The 13,321-nt window shown below is 54.1% G+C and overlaps 1 protein-coding gene across 3 annotated transcripts in view; it reads right to left on the bottom strand.

Moving 5' to 3' along the window:
- Positions 1–9,987, bottom strand: part of PAX3 (paired box 3) — a 91,101-nt gene extending 81,114 nt beyond the window's left edge. For 2 of the 3 annotated variants that reach the window (XM_045854904.1, XM_045854913.1), the window contains exons 1-4: positions 9,903–9,987; positions 8,407–8,642; positions 6,918–7,047; positions 5,609–5,743 (exon numbers count right to left, since the gene is read on the bottom strand). In XM_045854904.1, coding sequence (XP_045710860.1) covers positions 5,609–5,743; positions 6,918–7,047; positions 8,407–8,642; positions 9,903–9,987 — 586 coding nt within the window. The remainder of the gene's footprint in view (positions 1–5,608; positions 5,744–6,917; positions 7,048–8,406; positions 8,643–9,902) is intronic. The other variant, XM_045854920.1, reaches the window with a different exon arrangement.
- Positions 9,988–13,321: the final 3,334 nt, after the last annotated feature.

Raw genomic sequence — 13,321 nt, 5'->3', positions numbered from 1 at the left:
CTTCATTATAGGGGGTTTTAAAATATACCTGAGTCTCATCTAACCATCTATAAACACAAAAATAATGGAAACACATGTAGAGAAATGTAGTCAATATAACTCTCAGTTTCCTGTGTATTTAATTATTCCCTACCTAGTTTTTCATAAAAATCGGATGCCTTTCCTTTTACATCCACCAAGCTGGGAAGGCAACTTCAGTGAAACTTCCATATTTAGAAATATATCGACACGCATATAGTAGTTTCCATGCCTCCCACCAACTCCCCAAAATGAAAATTTATTTGAGGATAAATTCGCCATCTTAACCTAAGTTGTAAACAACAACAAAAAAAAATCACCATAGGATAATTAAAAACACCCCATGAATCTCTTCTCTATAAACCCTCAACATGTAACTGGTTTCGGTTCCTATTTCTTAAAGAGAATCGGTCAATCCTCCTTAGAGGTTTCAGAGGAAAAGGAGGATTTTCCAAGACAGATAAGTTGAAGTGATCCCGCTTTGATCTCAGCGGCTGAGAATCTCGCACAATAGAAGACGGCCCGTGAGGGGCCGCGATCCCGGCCTTTTAAGGCCTGACAATGGCATCAACAAACAGCTACTTAATCAATATTTGGCCAGAGCTGCTGAAAACTTCCTTTTCAGATTTTAATTCCTGGTTGTAAAACAACCCCAGAGCAACCAGCGAGATAAGGCATTAAACTGACTGCTTAATTGCCTCTTAGTGTCTTGTTAGTTCTATATCTGCATTCCTAATGGTTCCTGAAGCTTTGTGTACCCGCAGAAAGACGTTTTCTCAGGTGGTAGACCTCACCCAACAGAAGAACCTTCTGGGGCCCAGCCCTGGCCAACCTCGCTCTCGCATCCCTGGTGTGTTTGCTGATGCTGTGGCTTTTTCTTTCCACGGGTTGTTTACTTTTGGACAACGGAAGCATCTAACCGCATGGCTAGCGTGCGCGCGCGTGTGTGTGTGTGTGTGTGTGTCCTCAAGTCTATGCATTCGCGGAGGGCGACACCAGGTTCGGTGGCAAGCCCGCCAGCCACCTGATTGATTCCGCGCACTGAACACCGCTGAACCCAGGCGCGCTTGCTGGTTCCGCCTCACCGCCCCGGTGCGTCTCATTGCGCAGCCCTGGGGACCCTTAAATCACCCCTCGGTCATTACTGCGCACGCGGAACCCCTCCGTCCCCGTTCCGGCGCTATCGACGATCAAATCAAGCCCCCCAATAAGCATACGATTTCAAGCACTAATGAGAAAATCTGCATGTGTCCCAGAGAGCTGGAACGTAAACGTACAGCAGTCAACCCCTACAAGACAAACGAGAAACACCGACTTCCAAACGCCGCTGCTTCCTCTCCCACCGTTCCGCCGGGGACCTCGCGTCCGCTACGCCCTAGAAAAGCGTGTGGGGTTCCAACTTAATTCAAGTTCTAGCACTACCGACGTGTCTTTAGGTGTATTGTGCAGCGTCGCAAAGGACTTCGGAAAACAAGTCATTTACTCTAAAGAGTTGATGTTGGGGTTAAAGTCGTGCTTCTGACCAGTGAACTTGGAGAGTGGGCGGTCCACTGTGATAAACCTCAGGTTTATGACAACCTGAGGTTCCGAGGCCACAAACCGAAGGCCTTACACCCCACGATTCCAGTCTGGGGGAGAGTCCGTCCGCCAGCCCCTCGCCTCGCGCCAAAATGTCCTCCCCTGCCCACTCGGTGGGCGGGAGGGGGGGTCGGGGGAAGAAACGGCCTTCAGCTCCTCTCGATGTGAGTGGCACTGCCGTCTATACTCAAGTGCTCGGGTCCTGATTCCGCTGGAAATGAAATGCTACTTCAGGATCCTTCAAAACTTTTCTGCGTGTTTAATGGCGTTATCTTACCCCCCTTCTTGTAGAAGCAGCTCAGGTTTACAAACAGAACTGGAGGGGGCTTGAGCGAAACTTTTGTCACTTTAACTTTGTCAAATCAAAAAACAACAACAACAACAACAACAAAAAAACAGCGCTGTTTTTCATAAATGTCCAAAAGGAAGGGGGAGCTATGAAAGAAGTATAAGCCCCAACCGACCTCTGCTTGGGGGTCTCTTAGATCAACCTTTGAAATTGTTGCAAAAACTCCCACGCTCACTGGTGATTGTAAAACGGGGGAAAGTCCTGTGAAAGTGTATCTCCAGCCCCAATCAAAACATCAATTTGCCGATCTGGCCTCTCTCCCCCTGCACCCTCGAGCGCCACTTCAAAGCCGCTGCAACAAGTCAGTGATTGTAACGTTGCATCTAAATATTTAAGCGACGGTCTTGCAGTCGCGTGTCCATTTACAGTCCTCATCTGTCCTCTAATTCCATTACGGCACAGGGTAAAAATGTTTCCCAAAACTCACAAACAGGAAAAGCGTCACTCTGATGGAGGAGGAGTAAGAAGAGGAGCAGGAGGAGGAGGAGAAGGAGGGGGAGATGAAGGAGCAGTTTCTATTGATTAGTCACTGCTTTGTGTTCAGGGCTTTCTTTAAAATAAGAAAAAAAAAAGTGGGGAGAGGTTGCAGAAATTTCACTAATGTGAGCCTCAGGCAAGGGAGAAAAAAAAAAGAGGAGGGGGCGGGCTGTGTCTAGATGAAAGTGAGAAGGACATAAAGGAGGCAATTGAGTCGGCTGCAGCCCGGCGAGCTAAGCTGCAAGCCGGCTGAAGCGTAAGGGAGGGGGCGGCGCGGCGCTTTGGCGCAGAGCGCAGGAGTGGGGGCCGGCCCATTGTGGCGGCGCCCGCGGGCCGGGGAGAAACAGAGGCGCCCATTGAGGGGCCGCAGAGCGGGCCGTACCCGCAGCCCCCGATGCTGCGACCGGGACTTGGCTCCTCCGACTGCTGCTGCTTGGGCCTCCTTGCCAGCTAAGGGCTGGGCGGTGGGGAGTTGGGTGTTCCCTGGCTGCGCAACCCTTCCACCCGAAAAGGAATTGGAAGAATGGACCCAGCAGGGGCGCACAGGCCTGAGGGTACCCGGTCCGCCCGCTGAGCTGCTCTTGGATTGGGCGAGGGAGGAGGGAAAGTTGGGGAAGTGAAAGGGGCCATCTTGGGAAAGAGCAAGACCCTGGAAAGAAGAACGAGGTCGATCCCGCCCTCTTGCAGAGGGCCTCTCCCGTGTCCCAGCGACAGACAAGCGGAAAGACGTGCCCTGGAAAGTCAGCTGCAGCAGCACCCTCCGGGCCCACAAGGAAGCTGGAACCTCTAGAGAGAGCGCACCACCCTGCTCAGGGCACCTAAAGGCCCCTCTTCTGCTCCTCGGCCAGGGCGCTCAGAGGTCTTGATCCACATTCATTCTGTTTTACAAACGGGGTGACCTGGGACGTTTGATGCTCAAACAACAGAGGGAGTTTTTTGAGGTTTCTAAACTTCCCTTCAAACTACGCTTCCCTCTCCTTTCTTTGGGCCCCTCTTGCCCTCCAGGGTTCACCTGGAAAAAGAGCTAGAGGCGCTGGAGAGACTGACGCTGCATCATCCTTGACAACCCCAAATTAAATGAGGCTTCGGCTTCCGAGGTGTGTGCGTGTGTATGTGTTTTCAACGGTACAGCTCCCGCTGGGAAGAATACTCAGATTTTTAAAATGGTAGCAATTGCCCTTGAATGGCAGCCGTTCCAGCTAGACGGCCCAAAAGACTAGAAACATTTTGTAGGTGAAATGGCCACTTTTTCCACGCTGGAGAGTCCATAAAACTTCCTGGCGCAGCACTATTGGGGCTCATTGAATAATTCATCCCTCATTGCAAGCCCATAATGTCTATTCGTGGCCCTTTGTGGGGCTGTTTTCTCTTCTTTTCTCCTTGAATTATAAAAAGGTTGCCTTCCTTTGTTCACATCAAGCTGCTGCGAGCCAGAGCTTTGTCTGGGCCGAGCTAAAGTGTGAGTTTCAATGGACTCTCCAGGCTTTGTCTCCCAAGTTCATCTCCAAGTGTAGATTGTGTAGAGAAGGCCTTCTTTGTAAAAGCTGGAAAAGTTGTACAAATGTTTGACCAGCTCATTTGGGGCGTTTTGTCTCCTGGGCCTTGGTTGCCTGTGCTGCGAAGGAGCCCCGGGCCTGCCGCGCCCGGCACCTCCAGTAACGAGTAGCAAAGCTGTGCCTCCCCCGCATTCTTCTCAAGCCTCTGGGACTCTCTGGGCTCCTGGCCCCACTGCCCGAAATGGCTCATTGGTTTTGGGGTTGGCTGATTTCTCGCTTGTCTCCCTCCCCAGAACCTCCATGCTGTATCTGGGCCTGGAATGAAATGGGTGTCTTCTCAGAGACTGGGAAAGGAACGCACTGCTCTAAAAGGAGGGGCTTGGACTGAGACCATGTGAGACCCAGGCTCTAAAGGGAGGGAAGCAATCTGCCATGATTTTTGGTGGGTTTTTCTGATTGCCTGTGTGTGCCAGAGCATCTAGGCTTCTTGTCTACCCCTGAAACCAGCCATTTGGATTTGTAGCATCTAACACTAAGCATCCTTTTGAGGCCATGTACTGATTTCGCATTGGTTTCTAAAGCCCACGGGTCTGCCCAGGGGTTGGGCAAGGAAGGTAAACAAAAGGACCATCCACAGTGTTGCAGGGATAAGGGCCACAGACCCCGCTAGTCACAGTGTGTGACGCTCCAAGCCCACCTGAAGAGTCGCCTGCTAGGGCACCTCACAACCCAGCCCTACAAAATCCAGGCCCCAGGTAAGGGCGACCCAGGGACTCTGGATTCTTTGCAAATCTGAAGAGGTGTAGCCATCCCCAAGGCCAAAACTGCTGAGGAGCAAATCTGCTGAGGTTCCTCCTTGGTACAGTCACCCATTCCTGCTCCAACACGAAGAGGTCGACTTTCCTTGGGGTGGGGGGAGGTATTTTTAGAGTCTGGAGATGACCCACAGCGTGGGAGAGGGAGGCAGGCTGAACTCCAGGTTCTGAGGGGGAGATTTTCTCCTGCTGCTGACAGGTCGAAGCCAATGAAAAGTGGGTGGCCCACACCCTTGGGCAGAGAGGTGCCAGCACTGCCGGTTCCAAACCGAGATTCCTCAGGTGCAACCCAGAGCTTAGGCGGTTTTTACTTCCAGACATACGCAAATCAAACCCCATCGCATTTGAAAACCAATTTAAAACAAAGAACATTTGTAGGGTCGTCCATGTGAGGCAACTTTGAGGGCCCAGCGCCTATCAACATCTCTCTCTCTCTCCCTCCCCTTCTTTCCACCCCCACTCCTGCCTCCCCCGACGTGCAAAACCCTGGTGATCTGGGTTTTTCCCGAGGGTGCAACTGTTCCCTCAACCGAGCGAGCATCACACACTGTCTCTCCCCAACCGCTCGGAGCCGCCCGATCCCGTGCTCCCGAAGGCAAGGCCCCGCATTTAAAACACAATTCAAAGTTCTAGACTCCCGAGGCTGGAAGGGATGCGGAGGAAAGATGTATGAAATCGAGAGAGTAAACAGGACAGAGATTTTTGTCTTGATTGCAAGAGCGTCTCTCACTTCAAGGCTCTTACCCGGGTGCAGAGGGTAGGCGCGAGGAGACCTCGGGCGGAACCGGGGCAGGGCCGACCTCCGGCTCCCCACGCCGCCGCGCGCCTGCCCGTTCGCCCAGGCGCCGGCCCTCCGCGCGCGCGCCGCCGCTTACCTCTCTCGCTCAGGATGCCGTCGATGCTGTGTTTCGCCTTCTTCTCGCTCTCTTCTGCCTCCTTCCTCTCCAGGTCGACCTCCTCCTCCTCGCCTTTCCCGAATTTACTCCTCAAGATTCGGCTGATGGAACTCACTGGGGGTGGAAGGAGGCAGGGAGCGCCAAGGACTGAGAAGTGCAGGGCGACGCCGGGGAGCGCCCCCACCTCCATTCCGCGCCCCGGAGTCAGGGCCCCGCAGAGCTCACTTCTGTCTCCTCCTGCCTCCTGAGGCCTCCACGTCTGTCCATCACCCCCTCGGCCTCTCTTCGAACCCACCCCACCCCCATAATCAACATCTAGGAAAAGTGAGACTGGAGCTTGGGGAGCTCGCCCTTCTACGTGCGGGCCAGGAACCGCCGTGGCTGCCCCTCTCTCCCAGCAGGAAGCGTTTTCTTCTCGACTCTATAGACAGGGCTCGAGGTCTCCAATCGAAGAGAATACTCCCGCCTGCCCACCCTCCACCCCCCCCTCTACCGCCACCACCTGAAGGCGCGGGGCGGGCCCAGCGTTCCCGTTGGGGAGGAAGGCCCGCAGCGGACCCTTCCCCTACAATTCAACTCTTTTTTTGTTTTGTTTTGTTTGAGGCTATAAAGGGTTTCAATTTCAACTGCAGAACCGTTTCCTATTGTGAAAATCAAAAGAAAATGCACTCCCCCCCCCACCCATTTATTTTTTCCAGATTCCAGTGCGGTAAACAAATCCATGCCCTGAAATATCTCCTTCTCTCGGTGGGGGGAAAGGGAGTTTCCTTGTAATTAAAAACAAACTCCCCTGCGCGCCCTCGCTCTCGGCATGCGCTCGCCCCTCTCCCCCCTGCGCCACCCACGGCTGCCGAGGGGCGCCGGATGGTCCCTGGGACCCTCGGGGGCACTGCAGGCCCGTGTGGAGCCTTCTTTCCTCCTCGGCGGGCTCCGCAAAGCCTCTGCGGCCCAGTCGCATCTCCTTGCAGCGGAGGTTACCAAAACATTTGTTTCTCTTTAAAAGGGAACATCGGTATTAATAAAGGCTTGGCCCGCGCCTCTCGTTTCCTGCGCTGTTTCCTGCACAGAAATCCTCTTCGGGGAACCCTCCGCGGTGGTCTCAACACCCCAGGACCAGCAGCTCCACGCTCTCGCCAGAAAACCCTGGTTCGTGAATATTTCAGGGCCCTCCGAGGAGCCGGCTCCCGATGGCCCAGATCGATCATTGGGGTGATTATAGCTTAAATGACCCGCCCGAGAAATAGCGATTTATGGCCTCGCCTCGGGAAGACGTTGATGGGCCTGATACCTGAGGGCACCGTGTTTCGATCGCAGACCGCATCTTTGAGTAATTTGTCTCGAATTTCCCAGCTGAACATGCCCGGGTTCTCTCTTTTGTACTCCTCAATTTTCTTCTCCACGTCGGGCGTTGTCACCTGCTTTAAGAGAACAAGCGGGCAGGCGTTGGTACCCAGTCCTCTGGGCCAGGTGTGGCGGCCCCACCGCCTCGGAGCCTAGCGGAATGCGCCTTCCCGCACCCCCTGCCTGGGAAGGTTCTCCTGGTTGGCGAAAAGATCCCAACTCTCTACGGCAGTTTATTTTTAGTTAAGGCCAGACATAAAGTCATCATACCCTGAAGCAACCTAGGGACCCTCCCCTCCCCTGATACACTCGTACAATCTGGGTACATGAAAAAGTGGGGTGCACTTTCTGATCCCCGGAAATAGGGCAAGGCAATTCCTTACACAAAATCAACACGAAAACGAAACTAAAAAAAAAAAAAGGCTTGAGAGAGAAGCAGAGAAATCAAGTTAGATCTGCAACTTTTGCCTCTCAAAAGGAGCACACGGTTTTAGCTGAAGTGAAGAGCCAAATGAAATGCAGGAGGCGAATATCTAAGTTTTCAAAAATTAGATTGGAAAACAAATGGGGATAATTCGAGAAACTGGCTCTTAATTCTTCTCCAATTAAAAGAGTTTCCAGAGGTTCTGAGAGAGGTTACAAAGGGCACTGAGGAGGGAGGGGTGTGCAGGGCGTTCAGAAGTCTTGAGTGCACCAGAACTCTCCTTCTGGTTTTGCCCTGAGGCACCTAGAAAGTTATATTGCATTTTGCCCACATCCAGGAGAAAAGGCAGCCCTGAGGTAACCCCCTCCCTCTCAGCCCTAGACAGTGGGACTCCCTCTTTTCTTTTTTAAAATGGAACCAAAATAATTTGAGTATAGCACCAAACTGCTTTTTAAAAACCAAGTCATTGGCTCATTTCAAAGAAAACAAATGATCCAGCTTTTGACTTTTTGAAGACTGGGAGAGACCATTTGGACTGGGAGAGATTGGGGACAGGAGTTGGGAGAGAAACCATTTTTTTAAAAAGCAGAAATGACTCCTTCAGTTAGTTTTGTAAACGGAGGTGCAGTCGGTGGGAGCTAGGGAGCTACTTGGGGAAGGAACCAGCAACAGGTGGGCACACACCGTTTGTTGTTTGCCTATTAAAATAATGTGCTGAGGAATTGCAGGGTTCAGGGCAATAAAAACACACTGTATCTTCTTTACACAAGGGCTGGAGTCTTCCCTTGGAGTTTATCAAGGAACCTCAGCTTAGGCAGCACCTAAGTAAGTATCCCCCACACTGGCCACACACACACACACACACACACACACACACACACACACACACCTCCCTAGACTTGAAAACCATTCCTTGAAAACTCCCAGATGGCAGTCCTTTCCCCCAGCCTGCTCTTCCCGAACCCCCGAGACAGCAGGCTCAGAAGCCTCCAGAGTCAGCGGGCTTGCTCACCTTGGGTTTGCTGCCGCCAATGGCACCGGGGCGGATGGAGCCGGTCTCCTGGTACCTGCACAGGATCTTAGAGACGCAGCCGTGGGACACGCGCAGCTGGCGGGAGATAACGCAGGGCCGGATGCCGTGGTGGGCCATCTCCACGATCTTGTGGCGGATATGGTTGGGCAGCGGCCTGCCGTTGATAAAAACACCGCCGAGCTGGTTGACTCGGCCCTGGCCGAGCGGGGTGGACACTGGGGGCAGAAGGTGAAAAGACAGTCAAAGGCAAAGTCATTGCAGAGGAATGGAGGGAAGCAACCGGAAAGATGAGCCCGCCTAACCTCGCACTGCACTGATCCATCCAACTGTTATAGCCTGGGCACCTCCACTGCCCACATTCATCCCCCAGCCCCAGGCCCCTTCTCAATCGCATTTATGCAAAGTATAAAGCCATTCGGGGCCACATAATACTGTGTGAAGGGAACAACCAGAGCAAAATAACTTGTCCCAGAGAAACTATCTTCCCTTTCCGCCCAGGTGAGGTGGCAACTCTGGGGAACCCCGGCGACCCTGCGGCTGGCACAAAGTGCATCTTGCTCAGGAAACAGCCTCCTAGGAGTCGGAAGTTCGCCCAGGCTCCGGCCTTCTGGAGCTCTGCTCGCACCAAACTCTGTCCAACGAGGGCTGCTTCCTTTCTAAGGGCCCTGGAGGAGCTGACAGCCTGGGGGATTTTCGGCTAAGAGTGCAGCAGCCGAGGATCAAAAAGAGTCCCGGAGGGAGGCCGCAGGTGGCAGTGCATGTCACCTGTTACGTCTGGGGACAGGGAGACGGCTGGATTTGTTCTCAGGCCCCCTTGCCTCCAGCCACGCTCTGGGTGTTATTACATTCCACTCCGGACCCAGGGCGAAAGGCAGGAACCACCGGCCCTGCATTCCCCCTGGGGCGCCTCAGCCTCTCAAACTGTCAGAAAGGTTTGGGCTTGCAAAACGTCCTGCCTCCCCGGGGATGACCTGAAAGGCCGTTTCCCAAATGGGTTATGGAAATTTCAAGATGCCACTTAAGAAGAATGAAACTCTAAATCACGGAATACTGAAAATCCCGAGCACGAGATCGCAGGCCTCGCTTTCGCAACTTGAAAGCGAGGCAAGAACCTTCTTCCACAACTTAACAAGAGTTTGGCAAATATGGGGAAAGCCGAGACCATGTTCGGCGCACAAAATGCGGAGAAGTGGCTTTCTGGTGCTCGGAGGCTCATTTATCCCTTCCCCACCACGCTTTGTGGACCCGCCTGGAGCAGGCCTGGCCGCCAAACTGCATGGGCGTTTTCGAGAGAACCGCGCAGAGTTTGCAGAGAGAAAATCGGCTGTGGATGTCGCTCTGACTTCCCTTCCGGGGTAAGGGTGCCCAGGCAGGGGTGTCCCTGGCAGCGCCGAAGGAACCTTCGGAGACTACGGTTGGGTGGAGGAGCCCCGGCCCAGTCCGGGGCTCCCGGCGCCGCTGAGGCCCTCGCTTACCTTCCAGCGGGAACCCGCTGCGCGGGTAGTTCTGCCCCGGGCCGGGTCGCATCATCCTGGGTACAGCTCCAGCCAGCGTGGTCATCCTGGGAGCAGCTTCGCTTGGAAGTGATATTCAGGAGAAGGCGATTTAGAAAGGCAAGAGCGGCGCTGCTGACTCTGGGGAACTCCCCGGAGCGTGGGGAGCCCCTCCCCAAAAAGGCTGGAGCGAGGGAGGACCGCGGGGAGGAGGACTGTTCGCTTCTAGTCCAGGGAGAAACTTGAGGTGGGACCAGGCTGGGAGGCCCCTGAGTCCAGGATCGCGAGCCCAGGGCGGAAAAGTTTGGTAGGAGTCGAGGCGAGTGGCCCCGTGGCTTGGGGCGCTGGGGAAGGGTCTCAGCGCGCCACAGCGAGCCAGGGAGGGGGCGTGGGGCCGGGAGCGTGGCCGGCCGGAGTCTCCTCCCGTCGTGACAGCGAGTGCGGGGATCCGGGCTCTGGAGCATTTATTAGTTCTTTCACCCAAAGCTTGGTCAGGAGCCCTGAGCTGCGATTGGCCGACGGGGAGACCGTCCCGGGTGGCGGAGACACGCGCTGATTGGGCGACAGCGGCCACTTTCTCTTCCCATCCCCGGCGGTGCCTGGGCCTCCGCCGGCCCCAGAGGGACCTGCGCTGCTCCTTTTCCCCAGGAGACAAGGAAAGACTCATAGAAACTGGGAAGGAGAGCCCGAAGGAGGTGACAGCTGCTTAGAGTAGAGAGGGGTCCCTGTCTCTCTGCCTCTGTTTGTCACTCTATGCACTTCGTGTTTCTCTCCTTGCCTGAGTATTTCTTGTTCTCTTGGTCTCTTTCTGTATCTCTGTGTGTCCCTTTCTGTCTCTGATTCTGTAGCTCTCTGGGCATGTGTCTACATTTCTCTTTCTCCCTCTCTCCCTCTCCCTCTCTCTCTCTCTCTCTCTCTCTCTCTCTCTGTCTGTCTGTCTCTCTGACTTTTCTTGGCTTACTGCCACTGGAGGGGGCGCAATTCCATGAGAAGGCACTGAGAACCTAGAGACATGTGTAGCCCTCCTTCCTCTGGTCAATGCCCCTTTGGCCTGGGCTTGTTAAGGGGACCCTCCCCAGGGTTCCTCCCAGGAGGAGTCCAGGCCGACCGGATCAGTTCTTTTGTCTTCTCCGTGGCCAGGCAGGGGTACTGTGAAGCCCTAGCAGACATGGAGAGGCCCAGGGCCTGCTAGTTGAAGGCTGAGGAGGGGAGGGGAAGAAAAAAAGTCTCCTCTTCTTGATTGAAAAACCCACTCCGGGAAGCCCCAGGTCTAAATCTCGATCGATGTATGTAGATCCCGACGCTCCGGCAGAGACGTGTCTATATGTTAAAGTTTTGCCCGGCCGCGGCGTTTGTTCTCAGGAATTTATTATGGCATTCAGACTAAACTGCTGGAAAAATAAAGGGAGTGAAGGCTTGGCTAGGAGCTGAAGTGTCCCCAGCAGGATATGACGCCAGGAGTGTTGTAAAGACTGTCTGTCCTTGGAGAAGGTACCATTGTGCATAGCCCTTTATTTATAACTTGGTAAGTGCCAGCGAACTCGCCTCCTTCACACCCCCGTGCCAGGCCCGCGCTCGCGCCAGGCTTTATTCGCGCGGGTCTATTCAGGGACTGTCACTCCGGGGCCGAGAGGTATTCAGGGCCTTAATCAATCAAAAGGATGAGAAACAGGCAGGTTTTTCCCTTTGAAATAAAGGAAACAATGATTTCTGGGCTTCCAATTCCCCCTTTTACTTTTACAATTTTTGAATTTTTCCTGCTCTGGAGGTCTCCACCCCTCTCTTTTTTGGCCCTCCCTCCCCCCCACACACCCCGAGTCCTTTGACAGTTTTTAAGTGAACTCAGGCTCCCAACCCCTGCTAATAATTAAGGCAAACTCAGAAGGCAAGATGGAGGGGTTTGGGGGCGGGGGTTGAAGTGTGGTTGTTCAATGGTCTTCCAGTTGGCCCTTTAAAAATACACTCACTAATGGGAAAACCAGGAAGCTTCGGTCTGGGCTCAATGTCAAAAGGCTTGCTTTACCTAAGAGTAGCCAAGACAGGCCTCTGGAGGCACGTGAAAGATTGCGGACATCCCCTCACTGTGCCCCGTGTGAAGCCTGGTACAAAGGAGGTGCTGCTTAGCATGGAGCTCTGCTCAACCTGGCCTTATAGGAAATGATTCAACTTGTCAAGGGGAAAACCATCTCATTGCCTTTTTGCACTCACGGGGCCACCGAAGTCTGTGTCCTTGTTTCTTAAGCCCCTTCTCAGGGGTTGCATCTTGGGAGATGGACTTTTTCCAAGTTTTCTGTCTCCAAAAGGTGTGAGTGAGGCAGATACAGCCCTTTCTAGGGTCAGCAGTAATTGTTTGCGGGGGAAGTACTAAAAGTGTATTTCAAGGAGGTCAAAGGAACTTCAAGTTGTGGCTGAAAGGAAGCTAGGAGGGCGGTGAGCGGTTAAAGAATGTCAAGGGTTGGGTCTCATCTTTCTTTTCTCTTTTCTTTTCTTTTCTTTTCTTTTCTTTTCTTTTCTTTTCTTTTCTTTTCTTTTCTTTTCTCTTCTCTTCTCTTCTTTTCTTTCCTCTTTCTTTCTTTTCTTTTTTTTCCCTATGGCTTCTTGTTTTCGGGCCCTCCCCGCGCTCTCCCCAAAGCATTCCCTCTGCGGAGAGCCGGCCGGTCCGGGGAGGGGAGCGCCCGCCGCAGACTCCTTCTCCCGGGTTGCGCGTCGTTGCCGATGCGGTAGAGCCGGGAGGACCTTTGAATGGAGGCTCTAACGGTAGGACCGGATCTTGAGTACGTGCATCCACACACCGACCACCACTTGCTATAAAACTGTGCAGATGGGGGCCTCGAGGCTGTGTGGGGGTTGGGGGCCTGCAGCTCCGGGGTTCTCTGCTTCCCAGCCTCTCCCCAGCCGGAGCGCTCTGAGGTTCATACTAACCACAGGGTTAGCTCGGCCCCTTTTCCACCCGGCCCTGGTACCGGTCAGACGGCCCCAAGACCCAGCAGCTGGGCCGCGACGGCCGCCTGTCCACTTCCAAAGGCCTCGGGAGTTCAAATTCCCTGAGGCTGGCGCCCCTGAGGTTTGACCAGAGGAGGCCTGGGCAGCGATGTTGGCTGAGGCTCCCCTGCCGGCCAGTGGTGCCTTTCGAAGCCACGCCAGACCAGGCCCAGGGCCAGCCCAGGCACCGCCACGCGCTACAGGTCTCGGGAGGGCAGGGCAGTCCCAGATTTCCCAGGTTTGTTTCGAAGAACGCACCCCGGATTGTACACCCAAGTCATGCCTTCCCTGTCTCCGAAGCTTGGACCTCCCCTACTACTTCTTCCCCAAGTCTCTCCGCAAGCCAAAGGCACCCCCTGCCCACAACTCCCTGGAGCAGGAAGGGACTCTCCACCCAGCGCCCTTTCCCCTGCCCGGCA

Source organism: Phyllostomus hastatus, unplaced genomic scaffold (genome assembly GCF_019186645.2).
Source record: "Phyllostomus hastatus isolate PE091 unplaced genomic scaffold, TTU_PhHast_1.1 phas_contig_137, whole genome shotgun sequence".
NCBI classification, from domain to species: Eukaryota; Metazoa; Chordata; class Mammalia; order Chiroptera; family Phyllostomidae; genus Phyllostomus; species Phyllostomus hastatus.
This window is presented reverse-complemented; position numbering and strand designations above follow the sequence as displayed.